Source organism: Pochonia chlamydosporia (assembly GCF_001653235.2).
Source record: "Pochonia chlamydosporia 170 chromosome Unknown PCv3seq00014, whole genome shotgun sequence".
Classification (NCBI taxonomy): Eukaryota; Fungi; Ascomycota; class Sordariomycetes; order Hypocreales; family Clavicipitaceae; genus Pochonia; species Pochonia chlamydosporia.
Genome location: NW_019154049.1, coordinates 200,079 through 216,321, shown reverse-complemented (window position 1 = coordinate 216,321; position 16,243 = coordinate 200,079). Strand labels below are relative to the sequence as shown.

Genomic DNA, 16,243 nt, shown 5'->3' with positions numbered 1-16,243 from the left:
TTGAAGGCTTCGCTAGACGTAATGGCCAATAACAGTGGAAAGAGTTAGCCTAACTGCAAAAATTGTCAGCTCGTTGTGCCACAGCTGCTGGCGCAGAAGACCTCAACTTTGGTTGGTTATCAGGAACCAGGATCGGTGGACTTTCATCCGAATCGAACTGGTGCGAGGTGTGAATGCCGGACCGAGGACATTTCCAGAAGCTCCACGACGACATTGGCACATCAGCTAGTCTGACTTAGTTTTATTGACTTGGTATAGCAACTCAAAGCTCAGTCACTGGCACATGCACTTCATCCACAAGTGCTCACTGCTCAATGTTAGGTTTGTGGACAGCGATGGAAACTTGTTGATTGCAGAATAGAACTAGCACTGAAAACAAAAACGAATCTCATCTCAAACTTGAGCGGTAGGAGACACGCAAGAAACTAGGAGTGTCAATCTCTTGCCAACCCTTCTCGGTTGCTTTGCATCCGAAGCTCCAGGTCGAGAAGCCCAGTAGTACCGCCAAGTGCGCCATGTGCAAGACAAAGTCAACCTTCAGGCCTCAGCATTTACCCGCATGAATTGAGCTTGGCGGAGGTGGGAGCAGCGTCGCTCTGTTACTGTTCGACCTTGTCTTCACACGATGCTTGCAGATTTCTGTAGCAGCAAGCACACAGAGTCTCTTTCTGATGTCATACTACACTCTCCTCCACAAGTACTCCGTAGAAACTCTATCAGTCTAGTTTTATTTTCGGAGTCGATCGACTGGAGCAAGTGGGATCCTGATGGACGGGTTGGCTTCCCAATCAACAGCAAACACTCGAGGATCCGCTCCAGTCGACCCATTTTCTTCACCGGGTGGAAGGAGAAGCGGGCTAACGGACAAGCCAAGAAGCTAGAGCGAAGAACAAACTCGCTCAACCCCTGAAATGTCCCTGACGAAGGGCAGCGTAAACCTGGGTGAGCTGGCCCCAGCCGTCGACAATCGGGTAGAAACCAGCAACCAGCATGGTTCCCCAAGCCCAGATGATGGAAACAACTATCCAAGCCACGAAGAAGGTTTGGCTGAAAACATAGTTGGCAGCATACATTGGCAACGGCCTTGAAGCACAAACGAATTAGCCAGTGACAAAAATAACCCTCTGCTGGAATCTGAAACCAGCCGAATGTTGCCAGAAGATGGGCGACTCACCAAAGAACCCAATGTCCAACAAAGGTTGCAATCGCCCAAACTGATGCAATGGTTCTCCACCGCTTAAGCTTAGCCTTGTCAGTGGCATAGCTTTGGACGTGCTCGTCATGCGTCTTGTTGCTGCTTTCAATCTTGTCCGATTCTGATTCCTCACTAACACTTGTAGGCGCTGTTGTATTAAACGCCAGCTTCTCGTTGCGAAATGCAGCCCAATCAAAATTATCGGGCTTTATGCTTGTCAAAACGATGGAGTACAACGCTGGACTAAAGGCAGAGGCCACTGTTCCATACACGCAGGGCAGTGTCTGGCCTGTTGTCTCGACGCTTATCTCTCCATACAATGCCGACGCTGAGCCGAGCCAGACACCAATGCCAGTCGCCATTCCTAACAACGGTGAACTCACTGCAGCTATCTTGGATTGACGCTTCCATAGAATCGTGAACACGGTTGGAACGATCCCAGGGCATGTCAAAACACCAAGCATGTAGAGAGTCCAGCTAAGATCCACCTTACCATAATGCAACGCCGTCGAGAATGCCGCCGAGAAAATGCCAAAGCCAACGACACCGATGTGACTCCACCGGATGGCATCCCCGTCTTTGGCAGCTTTGTTGAAGTACTGTCGATAGATGTCGAAGCTGATGATGGAGGAAACTGAGATTACCTGGGCACTGATTGTCGACGTAACCGCCATGAAGGTAATTAGCACGACTGCAACTGCTCCCCCTTTGCCCGCAATGGCAACCGCCGCATACGGCAAAACAAGACCGCTTGAGACTTCAGTTGGTAACAAACGTCGTGGAAAGGTGGGAAATCGTTCTGTGTCTTCCAAACCCAAGGCTGCAAAGCTCATGATGGTCCCGAAACACCATGGGATGGCAAAATATGCGATTCCTCCCACGATGTAACCAGGCACGACGGCATGTGGTGCGGCGCTAAATGCTTTGGCGAAAAAGCCTGTATCCATGACAACCAGTCCAAAGTTTGACAATATGTGAATTATGCCAAAAAGAATCGCCTAACGGAGCATATTAGTCCGTGGGACCCTTGAATCCAGACACATAACATGACGGTGGCTTTTGCGAGGCAACTCACCCCTTTGCTGGTCATAGTGAGATATGACCCGTCTCGATTCCCATCAATGGGATGGTCTCGGCCCACTGTGGCTATCACATCAAACAGATCTTGGGGGGAGCCAAGTTCAGGAACAAGGAAAACCTTGACGGTAAAGAAGCAGACAATGATTGTGATGACGAAGGTGTGAAAGTAGTCAGTCAAAAATGTCGCTTTAATCCCTCCAACAAAGGTGTACAAAACGACTCCGACGGGTAATAGAAACGTCGCAGCAATAATATGCATGCCAGTACTAAATTACCGAATTTACTGTTAAAACACTGAGGTTCGGGGATGGCAAAGATTGGATTGTTCACTACTCACAGGGCGGAAATGGCGGCGCTGGCACCCAGCAGCATGTTTGCCACAGCAATGATGTTGTTAATTAGGCAAAGTACAATCCAAACTATATGTCCCTGTGTACCATATCTGATTCTCACGATTTCTAGCAATGTGTGAGCCTCTGGTACTCGCAGCTTGCAGGCTATGCCGAGTAGGGAGAAGAACACAATCATTGGCGAGCAGCTATAATCTGATTAATAAACGATGCAATTTCGTATTTGTAAATACTGTTTTGGGGGCCAAGACGTACCCTGCGGCAAACCAGAATGGCCCAGCTACGCCAAAATTGTAGCCCACAAGCGAACTTCCAAGCATGGCGGTGCTCCATAACCAAGACGAGATGACAGCAGACGCTGTCAATCCGGTGCCAACTCTTCGATTCGCCGTCATAAACATTTCTGTTGTGTTGTTGTCTTCTCCTGCGGTTTTTTTCAATAAACGAGTTGTGCCCATCATGATAAGGGCGATCAAGAAACCGATCACAATAACAATCACATATCCAGCTGCCTGTGGCAGAGGCGGCTCGACAATGCTACCACTATCACCCGCGCCATTTCTTCTCAGCAGTGTCATGACTTGAGGTATGGGACCAATTCAAAGAGAATCTTGCTTTGTCCGGAACGAGCCAAGGTCTCTAATACTGTTTTATCGGTGGCCCGGCTGTCTTATAAACTACAAACTTATGGTAGACACTGTCGTCAACAGTTTTGTGTCTGTGACACCAAAAGATTGCCATATTATATTTGATCAAATTGCGCAATATCGACCATGAAACACATGATGATGCATGTTGCATTCGGCAGTCCATTGCCGACACTAGAGCCTTCTTGAGCTGCGACATATTTTCGTTTGCTGTGCTTTAGTCTCCGACCTATAGAGCCTAAACGTAGATGCGGTAAGGATATGTGCAATTGGCAATGAGAATCAGATACTGAAACTATGACTTCACTGCTGGTGGGTTGGTATTGCGTGAGCGCCGTAGTAATGGCGTGGTGGTTCCGATGGATTGCGCAATCGGTTCGGCCACACATGGTGAAGTCAAGCAATCTATCACTAAAGGCAACAGGCACTTGCTATTTAAGTAAATTGTGTTGAATGTCAATCTGAGTGTTCTCAGTTTGACTCAGGTTCGTGGTATTGACAAAATCTCGTTAATCCCGTTCAGAAACGAGCATTTTGGTTTACGCCAATGTTACATTGAAGAACCCGGAAGCTTCAATCTTTGTCACACATACAATATAAGGGGCGATTTTATTTGAAATCAACATCAATAGGAAGTATGGTAACTTTGAATAATGATGCGTCATCTTCGGGCAAGAAGAAGCTCATCATAAACGCATTTGTCGAATCGTGCAGTGGCCACCAGTCTCCGGGACTATGGCAGCACCCCGATGATCGATCTTACAATTTCAATAACGTGTCTCATTGGGTGCAACTTGCGAAGCTCCTTGAAGAGGGAAAGTTCCATGGCATTTTCATAGCTGACGTATTGGTGAGTGTTCCCATAGTGTCCCAGCATGGGTATACGCACTAACAGGACCTTTCAAGGGATCCTATGACGTTTACAAGGGTCCAAAGAACCCAGATCCGGCAGTTGTATCTGGAGCACAGTGGCCAGTCAATGAACCCCTTGCGCTTGTCCCTGCCATGGCGGCGGCAACCAAAAATATTGGCTTCGGAGTCACGGTTGCAACAACCTACGAGCAGCCGTATCACTTGGCTCGACGGCTGAGCACAGTCGATCACCTATCTGGCGGTCGCTTGGGATGGAATATCGTCACCGGATATCTTGATTCTGCTGCCAGAAATCTGGGGTTCACAGAACAACCGCCTCATGATGAGCGCTATGCCATCGCGGAGGAGTATGTTGACGTGACCTACAAGCTATGGTAAGTGAGCACACAAATGCGAACCTCCTTCGCAAACAACTAATGAATGCACAGGCAGGCTTCATGGAGAGACGATGCGGTGAAACTGAATCCGAAAACCCAGACGTATACGGATCCCTCACTCGTTCGAACGATCAATCACACGGGGAAATATTTCAACGTTCCAGGGCCACATATCTGCCAACCATCGCCTCAACGTACTCCCTTGATTCTTCAAGCAGGAACATCCAGCGCCGGCAAAGCTTTTGCTGCCAAAAATGCTGAGGCAATATTCGTTGCCGGGCATAGTCCTTCCACAATTGCCAAGAACATTGCCGACATTCGCACGCAGGCGCGGACCCTGTTCAATCGCGACCCCAACTCCATAAAATTCTTGACGCTGTTTTGCCCAATCCTCGGTAAAACTCAAGAGGCGGCCGAATCAAAGTACCGCGAGTTCCTTAGCTACGGCTCGGAAGACGGTGCTTTGGCCCTCTTTGGCGGTTGGACGGGCATCGATCTCGCCAAGTACGGAGACGATGAAGAACTGCGCCATGTTGAGTCCAATGCCATACGCTCAGCGGTTGAAGCCTGGTCTAAATCCACGCCAGAGGTGCCCAAGTGGACAAAACATACTGTCGCAAATCACATCAAAATTGGAGGGCTAGGTGCCACTGTTGTTGGCACCGCTGAGCGAGTTGCGGACGAGATGGAGAGATGGGTTAGGGAAGCCGATGTGGATGGATTTAATTTGGCATACGCCATTCTTCCAGGGACGTTTAACGACATCATTGAACTGCTTCTGCCCGTTCTGCGCCAGCGTGGCCTGTTTTGGGAAGACTATGCCGTGGATGGCGGGACATATAGAGAGAACTTGTACGGGACGGCCGGACAGAGTATCCCCCGACAAGATCACCCAGCCAGCAAGTATCACTGGAAAGAGGGGGAACAGCCAGACCTTGTTAACCGAGAATAGAATACGTATGGTGTCTCGCCACTTTAGACCAATTCTCCATAAATCCTCGCAGCATACTGGACGGTTGCTCATCCCCCTGAATCGATATACTATTATCCCATTCACCTGCTCCCTTTGGATCTTGCAAAATGTCACGCAGTAGCCTATAGTAAAGCACTAAAAAGGATTATAAAGCCCTAAGGAGCTTACATCTAAAGGAAGGCCTTTAGATCACTCACCCCACGCTGTGTATATAAGCGGCTCAAGGCGCGCGGTGTAGGTAGTCCAGAGATTTGCTGCGTGTACGGGCATTTCTGGGGATAGAAGCAAACCAAGCTGCACCTCAGCCAAACCAGAGCCGACATCAAGAGGGGTAGGGGCGGCAAAGGCTTTTCTACCCGCACGTTGGAACTCTTCCCCCTGCCTCACATTTATACTGGCAATTCTACTGAAGTGTATGAGGTCAGTGTATAGCGAGCTAGATACACCCCAACCCGATCCATGTACGTCGGTTCCATAGCTTCAATAGTTGTGTCTCTTTACTTTGTTTTCTGGACCGCCTTTGGAACGTCAGCCATAATTGTGCATCTCAAGGATACTTTCACATTGAAAGAGACGCGGCTGCTAGATGCTATTATAATCGAGATTCCCAGGCTAGTTACATGAAAGTGAATACGTCCCCAATGTATTTAGACATATGGGGATTTGTAGTCCGGATCTACAGTAGCGTTAAGTGACTTCAACTTCGCCTTGTGGTGCTCCGTCTTCATATCTTGATACGGCTCAAAGTCTTTCCAACTGTTACGTTCTGTCCACGCGAAAATTGCTTCGTAGTCTCGGCAGACACGCTTGTCATGAAGTCCATAGTTCTCATAGTCGGTGGTGCTTCCCAGCGTCAGATCAAGATTGCACATTAGTGTCTGCCTGATGTAATTAAGACAGTGCAACGTATGCGTATGATCCGTTCGCGTGGCGGTACCAATAAGAAGTCTACGAAGGCGCCACTGTATTCTGTCAGACGTGATCTACACTCGTCGGAAGGCGATCTGGTATATTTACGTACCAAGCAGTGTAGTTCGTGGAAACCGTCGATCTGGTAGAGCATCACGTTTGAATTGGTGGGAGATACGGCAGACTCAGGAATGCCTTGGGATTTCACCACGTCCGTCGCAATAGCGACCACAGCTGAATCTGGAAGCTAATTTAGTCTGCTTGCAAGGCTTCTGTGCTATCGTCTGTAGAGTACTTACTCGGCATAAACGTATTCCAGAAGTGGTCGCCAAAATTGGAAGGCTCTACTAGATGGAGATCGTTGCTGTAGGTTACCGTCTTGTTATACGCGGATAAAGAAGAATCTGTCGCGAAGGATTAGTTTGCAAACAAATTTAATAAACAAGTGTCTTTCTCCTAGTGTTTGGAATAAGAGAGTCACTTACAGCCGTTCACATCTGGCCATTGTTTGTGGCATCCTTCCGTTGGCTTCCGTAATCCAAAGGCCAGCCCAAAAACAACAAGTTGTATTAGCTCAAGTAGACATAGCACAAGAATATAGTTTCTTTCTTTGCGTTGCGGCCGTGAGTCTAGCGGGATAAATGGCAATTCTTCTGAGCAAGCTTGACTATTATCGTCGCTTGCGTCTCTGGATAAACTAGAGCTGTAACTGTCTTTGTCAGTCATGATAGTGTCTTCCACCTGTTAACAGGTGCATAATAAACATGTAGAACCCTAAAATACGGGAAATATAGCCGCTTGTTTGGGTACAAACAGACACTACAATCAACCGTGCCAGTGGTACGTTCTGAAGACTATTCCCATTTTCTCAATGCATTGGACACGCCGTATTGTTTTGGCTGCCCCGTTGGCGGCTGAATTGCATGTGTTGCACACAGGCATGACTGAGCAGGGGAGCCGCGAGGTTGAGCTCGGATAATTGATGCAGCACTCCCTAGCTCATGGGAAGGGAGCCCGAGCTCAGAAAAGGCGCGTCCTCACCGTTGGTCTCATTTGTAAGGAATCAAGGACTTCGGTAGTAACCTTCAGTTATCATCAAATCATGCTATATGTGCCCGCTATCGTGTGAGAGCAGGTTAGGATTAGCTGGGCTCCATAAACAGTTTCTGAGTTATCAGTGCGAGCGCATGCCACAGGCCTGTTTGGAGTATCCGAGATTATGCTTTTCTATTTCTTCACCACTAACCTTTTGGTATATTGCCTACATAGTACCACCTGTGGGCCTACTGTCTCAGTTTGCGTCACCTTATGAGGGAAAACAATAGGTTTGGTGGCTATTGCATTATATTGTTAAAATTTTCTGCTAGAATTCGCAAAGCTACTTTCTTCTAACTATTTATAGTTTTATCTAAGAAGAATAGTGTATTAACCGTTATCTGTCTAACAACCTTGCTAACTATTATTAAGAAGCGAATATATATTAGTTAGTTATATATTCTACGATAGTAAAACGTGATATATATATTAGATAGGAATAAGGTAAAGTTATTAAACAAGTACAGATAATAGACTGCAAGGGAGAAAAAAAAACACAATACACACACTGCTAGGCATTAGTGTAATATTTCCGTTTTAGAAACGTGATAAGTCACATCTCCTTTAATTTATTAATTTAAAATATAGGTGTTATTACAAATCGTCTCCCTTCTACTGCAACATAGTTGACATGTGTTAGAACTGTAAGTACCATAAAGTACCTTAAGATGATCGCGTGATACTCTGTTTGCAGGGCTCCCAAGTTGCTTCACCCCCTCACATTACTCTTAACTGACGTTCTAGAGTATTCCAAGTAGATAGGCTCTTGGCTGGCCGCCAGAATAAATAAGCGTTGTTACCTCTAGCTTAAGTTGCTAAATCTTTCCCCCTAATCTTACACGTCTTTACCTTTTCACGTCTTTGCTTTTTGGTACTCGAAGTCTAGACTTTATAAACTCTATTACGCTTTTTTCCAACATGCTTGCTGCTGAGATTGTCGCTATTGTCGTTCTCGCTCTAGGAGCCTTAGCCGCTCCCTTGCCCGGCATCTGCGCCAAGCGCGACCAAGACAATTACTATGATACTAGCTGCTAGAGCTGTAAGACAGTCCATCTCTGCTTTATCATTACATTACTTATATCTTCTAGGCTCGATCTTTAAACTATACGTCGGGACTTTACTAAAGTGGGAAAGTTATTAGACATCACAGAGATCTATCTTAGCTAGCTTGTATCTGTCGTAAATTATATCATGCAAATATTGTCCTAGAGTTCTACAACCCATAGCATGCATTTACGTAGATGCAATTATACAGTATATTTTTATTAGTTTTACTTTATTTAGTGTCTAATAAACCTTACAGTTGGTACGTCTGTAGGCTAAACTAAATCGACTAGATTTAACACAACATGCAGCTAGCTTGTGAATTTACAGTTTCAAAAATAGCAGAAATATAGTACTTATGCTAACGTTTCTTACTTAATACCGAGGTAAATACCTTAATACAAGTTAACGTCTTATGTAATTTAATTTAAAATGCTACTTTATCCTCATATGATAAGTGCTATTTCTCTATTTTTAAAGTAGCTATATTATGTCGTAAGTCTATATATGCGCCTCGCGTCGATAGTTCTCTATACACCGTACTGCATTACATGGATACTCTAGGTGGTGGACTAAACTTGGCCTTTCGAGTCTGAGCCCAGGATTTGATCAAGTCGTAGTTGCGGCACTGCTTGGTCACGTTGAAGTCGGCCATAAAAACATGCGCTCGAGTATTCCACATCGTGGTCATAACGCCGACATCTGCATGGCAAAGGAGGGTTTGCAGCAAATAGCTAAAGCAATGGTCTGAGTGCCCCCCTGGTTCGCTAAAACCACGATTATCGTCAGTTTTATTTCCACTGTAATAACTCTTTCGTATAGCGTTCTGTTTGTTATAGCAGTAAGTTAGTGCAAGTTATCTTCTCACATAACATTACGATTAGATCGGGCACCTACCAGACAGTGTAGCTGGTGGAAGACTTCAATCAAAACGGCATAACCGGGCTCGTTGCCGTATGCTCTGGCAGTGTTCCTGTGACCCGGGAGGTTTTGCTTCTCTTCTTCTGTTATCGTGGTAATATGTGTGTCGATAAGTGCTTTCCAAGCTTCTTCAACGTTTGGATTCGCCGTAGAATATGGGTCAAACACGCCGGTTTTGATATTTGTTAAATAGGTTCCTAAGCCATAACTGTAAGGGCTGCTTGTATGACTTGATGTGGTATGAAATCTTGTGGTCACTTACGCTCTTCCCACTGGATAGGCGCGTTAAGAGGATTTTCTAGATAATTAGTTACCAAACTTGAAGTCCTGGCATTATTTACACTTACCACCAGAAGATAGCCAGCAAGTTTTTGAAAAGACTTTTGAGAAGATAATTAGCGTGTAGAACGCCAAAGCTAGAGCAACCAGCGACCATGGTAGCACTGTCATAACCCTGCTCCGCCTCTGGACAGCTGGTGGTGGGCAGGTAAGAGCAACTCCGTTGATATATTCATCATCCTGCCGTACTTGAATGTATTCGGTCGACATATCTGTTAGTTTCGGTGCAATGATTGAGGTGTGATGAGAATCCAACGGCAGTATTGCTTGTGCAGGTCGTCATGATCGTGGGCAGGATGCCACACTCTGCGAGATGGACAATTGTGACTCCATGGTGCTTTCCCCTTTTGGCTACAGATATCTGCGAGTCTCCGTCTACGGATGCCTGAGTGCTAGAATCGTCGTAGCTGTTCAATTTTCTGACAATTCATTTCCAATGTTTTGAATGAAACCTTCCACTACTGTGTTTGCTATAGTGGATAGTGCAACTGGGGTCAATGATATCAGAAAAGTCTGGTGCTGTTGTGTCTGCGCTACAGGTGCCAGTACTAACCATCTGTCCAAATGAGGCCAGACCTCTTTATGACAAACGATTGTAACTAGAGGCGATTTATCGTAACTAAACCATAGGCTACTAAGAAGTAACGTGTCACATTTGTTGAGGCAGTCGCCGAATTTGTCAACACATTTTTGCTGGCCGGACACATTCCTAAAAGCGGGGAATGTCCCTTGAGATGTTGTCGCAGGATAATTTGCCGTCTATTCTGCGACAAAGAACATAACGCAAAAGTGATATCGATTTGTGAATTACGACGCATTGTAATACTTACAGGTACAATATAGTGCCTGTATTGTATAGTTGATATTCACATCATAATAGTGTGTGAGCATCTAACCTACTTCTAGTATGTCTCGCAACTACGCCCAGACACCAATCGCGCTCGGGCTTCACCTTGAGTCGTGCCAGAGCAGGATATCCAGGTCGTCGCGCCATCCCAAAGCTTAAGCTTAAGGGTCTTAACAGAGCCGCCATTTCGCAGCCCAACCTCCGACCAAACTGCACCGACACCCATCACTGTCTTCTCGAATCCATAATGTCCTTATCTCATGACGTCGATGACAACACTCATGAGGATGAGCCTTTCTTAGCTGACTCCAAAATTGTATTAAAAAAGCCTTTAAATACAATACATTCTCGGATACTGGCGCGCGAGCTGCAGCCTAGCTACGTTAGCTTTCTTGTTCTTCAAGTATTCTTTATTAGTCTATACACTACAGTTTTCTTCGCTATCCGGAAGAATCATACAATTTATTGTAAAGCACCTCTTTCTCCTACTATGAACCTAAGTCACTAGTTACCCATGAAACTAGAGAGGGCTAACGAAGCAAGCCTAATTACAGCACCCGCCCAAGGTGTCGTCAAGTACCAAGCGACACGCTTTAATGCGACACTTATCATTGACAGTCCTTACTATGGGCCACCAAGTGATAAACTCGAACGCGCATGGGCAGATCTTCTCGACAGTAAGTGACGATGTAATGTATTTGAGTTCCTCTAGCTGAAAGATGCAAGACATGAACATTGCTGTTCCGAGGTCTGACCTTGAACGAATTGGATCAAGATCTATTCCAATACCTAATACGAACGGGCTCTATTTTGCTGGATTGAGCGTCTTTCACGAGTTGCACTGTATCGTGAGTTGACAACTTCTGTATTCCAAGTTCAAGAAAGTGTCTAATAATATTTGTCCTGCGAAGAAACGGCTCAGGCAATATACGTGGAAAGAACACTACTTTCCAAACGCGACATCCGAAGAAGAGCGGTTAAACCGGCAACACTCTGGTAGGTTTACTATTCCCACTGTTGATGCAATACAAAAATTGTTAACAGAGGTAACAACAGACCACTGCATTGAGATTTTGCGGCAGGCAACAATGTGCCGCGCAGATGTCTCTCTATTCACTCTTCAGTGGTCCCGGGATAGTCCTCGTCCCCGAGCAGACTTCACACAGGAGCATGAGTGCGTTAATTTTGACTTGATCAATTCGTGGGCGCGCAAACGTCGCGTTGATGCTTCGAAGCCTGGAATACTAACACACCCTGTTTACGGTACGCCTAACTTTGATCTAGTATCTCTTGGAAGTAACTAACAAGTGCTCGCTGAAGGCGTCTCTTATCACCAGGGCGAGAGTAGTAAAATCGGTGCCACAGATGATCGTAGTCCTACTATTTTTGCAGATGGAGAGTAGAATTTGTTCGCTAGCCTAATTAGAATGCAAAGACGTGATAAACGCGTAGAGCTACCAGCAAAAGAAGGGTAGATATGAGTTAACCAGTTAGTATAGCGCATTAGACGTAAATTAATGTCTTCCGTAGTAGTACTAGCATGGCTCCTCGTGGGACCTTAACGTATGCCAATCTATAAATTATAGAACGCTACTTGTATATCGTATAGTAGTCTTAACGCAATGGCTAACTCCTTTTGTTACCTTGTTGTCTTGGGGTTTAAAAGAAGACAGAGAAAGCTTACCATGTTAAGCTTTCTACGGACTGCAGTATGCGTACATACGTAATATCTAGTTAAGCCACGTTTATATGCATGCACGCTATTAACGCATACGGGTTATTTACAATCTTACTGAGAATAAGTAGCCGAAGGTATCCCATATCTTAGACATCTATTGCTCCTCTAATTCTTGTCCCAGGACTATAAATTAGGTTGACAAAAATGCCTTTTAGTGTATCTTCCTCTATCATTTCCTTACTTACCACTATTCAAATACTTTCGGCTGACCAAACGGGATTGGAAGGCCAGAACTCTAGCAGTTCTATAAGAGCGGTGAGTGACTGCTTGCAGCATATTGAGAAACAAAGAGAGACCGACCGTCAGCTAAATGCAATAAACGATAGTGTGAAGAGATCTACTCTATCCTCCCAGATCGCACATTTCGTGGGAAAGACGCAAAAAAGAACCTCTGGTCCTTGTTCCAGTCTCAAGTTATACCACGATGCAGAGTGCAGCCTACAAGCACTCCAGAAATCTCAGATATAATCACAGTCTTGCGCAAAGAAAATTGCAAGTTTGCCGTACTTGGCGGCGGTACATCGCCGTTTCTAGAAGCGTCAAATGTCCGGGATGGTGTTACGGTTGACTTGGGCCGCATGAACAAAGTCGAGTTCGTGCAAGGCGACACACCTACCCTCAATGTGGGAGGAGGAGCCATATGGGCTGATGTGTATCGGGAATTAGATCCTCGTAATCTGTCAGCTGTAGGAACTCGTAATAGCCTAACTGGGGTTGTTGGCTCTATTTTAGGCGGTAAGTCTCTGTACCTCGTCCACACCCAGTCAGGAAGTTAACTGTCCTTTCCCAAGGCGGAATCTCGTTTTTCTCGCATAGCCGTGGATGGATATGTGATAATGTGCTGGAATTCGAAGTTGTCCTTGCCAATAGCTCTGCTATCCGGGCTAGTCAGACTTCGAACACAGATCTTTTCTGGGCCCTTAGAGGCGGTGGACCAAACTTTGGGATCGTTACTAGTGTTACACTGGAGGTTTTTTCTCGAGGACTATCTTCGCACATCTTCCAGCGCTGGAACATGGTTGACATGCAAGTTGCGTTCCAAAGGCTTGACCGTTTCTCCCATCAAATGCCCCCAGGAATACAAATGATTGCGACGAATCTTGGATGGTCGGCCGCGCGACGAGAGTTTGTCCTTTCGGATCGGATCGTGGCCCTAGCTGCAGACATACCAGAGATCTCTAGGCTCCCGTCAGATGAGAACCCAACTCAGCAGAAAGTTATCCGTCCTATTATAGAATACGCGTATAGACGAACAACCCTTCAGATGGCAGAGGTTATGGACGTGGTGAACGAATTTGGCTTCTACAATATTTTCGGATCTATAACTGTCCAGGGTAACCCACAGGTTCATATGAAAACCGCCGAGATTTTCCAGGAAGAAGCCAGTAAGATTCGAGGCGTTAAGGGAATCAAGGTTCTCCTAGTGTATAACCCGCTTACAACTGCAACAATCAAGAAGATGCAAGTAAGAGGGGGGAACGCACTTGGCTTGAAAGAGACGGACGGGCCACTTACAAGTTGGTAATCGTTCCACAAATTTGCAACACAATCTATCTAATGCTTGTTATAGTTATGAACATCAGTCTGCGTTGGAGTAGACTGAAAGATACTCCTCTAATAAGGCAATTTATGGAACGAATGTTAATACGGGTTAAAGAAATGGCTAAGAAGATGGATTCATACCATCCCTTCCTTTTCCTAAGCCATGCTTATGATGAGCAAAAGCCTTTATTAACATACGGAAAAGAGAGCCTCGATCGTCTGCACCAAGTGCGGGATTCGGTCGACCCAGAAGGCTTTTACCAGGTTCTTCAAGTTGGACATCACAAGTTAGGGATGCGGAATCATAATATTGAGAACTTGGGTATCAAACAAGAGCTTTAGGTCGCGTCTTGAGGGACCGAGGGAAACCTTTCGCACGGACGAAGTACATATACTGGTTAGATGAGGTCGCTATTGGGGTAGTCGCAAGAATGTGTTGGGTGGAGCTTGACGTGAGGGCAGCCAAAATGTAGATAAGTATTGTATTACGCCCAGAGGGATTCCCCTAAAGGGCCTAGCCTGTGAACTCTGTTACGATTCTTAATATTTAGCTATGTCCCATAAAGCCATCGGACCTAGTCAACACCCTTAATCGTCTCCTGGACCACCTCGGCCGTGTTTCGTTTCTTCAGGGAGGCTTTGACCGGATTTGGGGAGGCAAAAATCTCATTCATCTCTTCCAGGGTGCGGTTCTTCGTTTCCACAAAGAAAAAGTAGATTATTAAACACTCGATAAGGTCCCAGACGATAAACACAATGTAGTAGTAGTACCCAATCTTCTCAATAGCAACCGCACTTGTGTATTGTCCCAGGATAGATGCGGAGGAGGAGACGACGGCTCCAACGGCTGTGCCTTTGGCTCGGGTCTCTGTTGGAAGCGTTTCCGCAATGTAGAAGGGAAGAAGAGGTACCAGTCCGATGGAAAAGATGACACTGAACAAGTAGATAAAGAAGATGCCCGCATTGCCCGCCGCTTTGTTGGCTGTCTCGACAGAGAGCTTAGTACACCCAGTGACTACAGTCAAGCAGACTGCCATTCCAAATACACCGCCAAGAAGCAGGGGACGGCGTCCAACTCTGTCGAGAAGCATGGCGCCGGAAATTGCAGCAAACCAAGAAACAACCGGGTTCAGCGCATTGAGAAGCAGCTGAGTGTGCGGGTTCGTGATGCCGGTCTGAGCTACAATGACGGGAAAGTAGTAGCTGACGAGAGCATTACCCGAATATTGGCCAAACCATGACATGCCCGCCACACATATCATGCGTCTCCTGGCGGCGTGAGTGTTGAATAAGTCTCTGTAGTCCCACCAACGCTTATCAGAACCGTCATGGCCGATTTGTGAGTTCATTTCGGCCATTTGGAGCTTGACAAAGGGGTTGTCGACGGAGCCCTCACCATGCAGTTCTGCCAGAACTTGCTCGGCCTGCGTGGCTTTGCCGTGGGCCATGAGCCAACGAGGCGTCTCGGGACTGAACATGATGCCAAAAAAGACTATTCCCGAGCTGACCATCTGGAGCCACAGTGGGATTCGGAAGGACCCTTCTCCATTGATGAATGCTGTCCCATACGTAACCCAGCTAGCTATAATGGACCCGACAAAGTAGTTTGTCTGCATCAAACCAGAAAGCGGACCACGCCAATGGGGATGGGCCATTTCGGCAACAAAGGTTGGAGCAGAAACGTTGACGAAGCCCTGACCAAATCCACAGAGGAAACGACCTCCAAGGAACATTCGTGAATTGAGTGCTGGGGCTTGAATGCACGTTCCCACGAGTACCAGTCCGCATCCCACCATTATCCCCCATCGTCGGCCGCAGTAGTCATTGATTGGCCCTGCAAACGGGAGAGCAGAGAGACTTCCAATATTGAATATGGCGAAAACCAACCCTGTGGACGATCCAGCAGATTTCCTATATCCCCAAATGGTCAGCGAGTGAGGTGGGGTGTAAGGAGACGAATATGCGTGACTCACAATCCAAAGAACTGCTGATATTGCGGCTAGAGGAGGAGTCAGTTGAGCTCGATACGATCTGGCGGTGTCTAGACGAGGGAGGTTCTATGTTCCATTCTTTCTCACCATTGCATTGATGGCACCCATCAGGGAACCATCGTATCCCTGCAGAACAATGCAAAGATATCCAAGCAACAGGATGCCATAAAGACGAAACATGCGCTTCGTCCACAATTTGGGCGTGGCCTCTTCCAACAGCTGGGTTACATGTACGGTATCGTCCATGTCTTTTGTATAGGAAGGGTTATGCCCATTCTCTGTGTTGTTTGGGGACGGTTGTCCCAACTTTTCGTCGTTCCGC

At 46.3% G+C, this 16,243-nt stretch overlaps 6 protein-coding genes across 6 annotated transcripts; 2 read left to right on the top strand and 4 right to left on the bottom strand.

Annotated features, from left to right (window-relative positions):
* Positions 1-899: 899 nt before the first annotated feature.
* Positions 900-3,203, bottom strand: VFPPC_10943 (sodium/proline symporter; the record flags this gene model as incomplete). The annotated part of the gene is made up of 5 exons (XM_018289231.1): positions 900-1,083; positions 1,175-2,193; positions 2,271-2,541; positions 2,613-2,813; positions 2,881-3,203. 5 exons carry the CDS (start codon positions 3,201-3,203, stop codon positions 900-902), a joined length of 1,998 nt encoding a protein of 665 aa, XP_018136835.1.
* A 706-nt stretch (positions 3,204-3,909) lies between these two features.
* On the top strand, positions 3,910-5,474 carry VFPPC_10942 (xenobiotic compound monooxygenase, DszA family; the record flags this gene model as incomplete). The annotated part of the gene is made up of 3 exons (XM_018289230.1): positions 3,910-4,122; positions 4,179-4,519; positions 4,574-5,474. 3 exons carry the CDS (start codon positions 3,910-3,912, stop codon positions 5,472-5,474), a joined length of 1,455 nt encoding a protein of 484 aa, XP_018136834.1.
* A 668-nt stretch (positions 5,475-6,142) lies between these two features.
* VFPPC_14855 (hypothetical protein) lies at positions 6,143-7,130 on the bottom strand (the record flags this gene model as incomplete). The annotated part of the gene is made up of 4 exons (XM_018292623.1): positions 6,143-6,457; positions 6,517-6,644; positions 6,704-6,808; positions 6,890-7,130. 4 exons carry the CDS (start codon positions 7,128-7,130, stop codon positions 6,143-6,145), a joined length of 789 nt encoding a protein of 262 aa, XP_018136833.1.
* A 1,960-nt stretch (positions 7,131-9,090) lies between these two features.
* On the bottom strand, positions 9,091-10,013 carry VFPPC_16944 (hypothetical protein; the record flags this gene model as incomplete). Its single annotated transcript, XM_018294696.2, has 4 exons — positions 9,091-9,369; positions 9,441-9,661; positions 9,727-9,762; positions 9,812-10,013. The coding sequence occupies 4 exons, from the start codon at positions 10,011-10,013 to the stop codon at positions 9,091-9,093; spliced, it is 738 nt and encodes a 245-aa protein (XP_018136832.2).
* A 2,519-nt stretch (positions 10,014-12,532) lies between these two features.
* Positions 12,533-13,986, top strand: VFPPC_10940 (FAD binding domain-containing protein; the record flags this gene model as incomplete). The annotated part of the gene is made up of 4 exons (XM_018289229.1): positions 12,533-12,643; positions 12,715-13,123; positions 13,180-13,853; positions 13,984-13,986. 4 exons carry the CDS (start codon positions 12,533-12,535, stop codon positions 13,984-13,986), a joined length of 1,197 nt encoding a protein of 398 aa, XP_018136831.1.
* A 519-nt stretch (positions 13,987-14,505) lies between these two features.
* On the bottom strand, positions 14,506-16,167 carry VFPPC_10939 (sugar transporter (hexose transporter); the record flags this gene model as incomplete). Its single annotated transcript, XM_018289228.1, has 3 exons — positions 14,506-15,841; positions 15,904-15,929; positions 16,009-16,167. The coding sequence occupies 3 exons, from the start codon at positions 16,165-16,167 to the stop codon at positions 14,506-14,508; spliced, it is 1,521 nt and encodes a 506-aa protein (XP_018136830.1).
* Between the last annotated feature and the right edge of the window lie 76 nt (positions 16,168-16,243).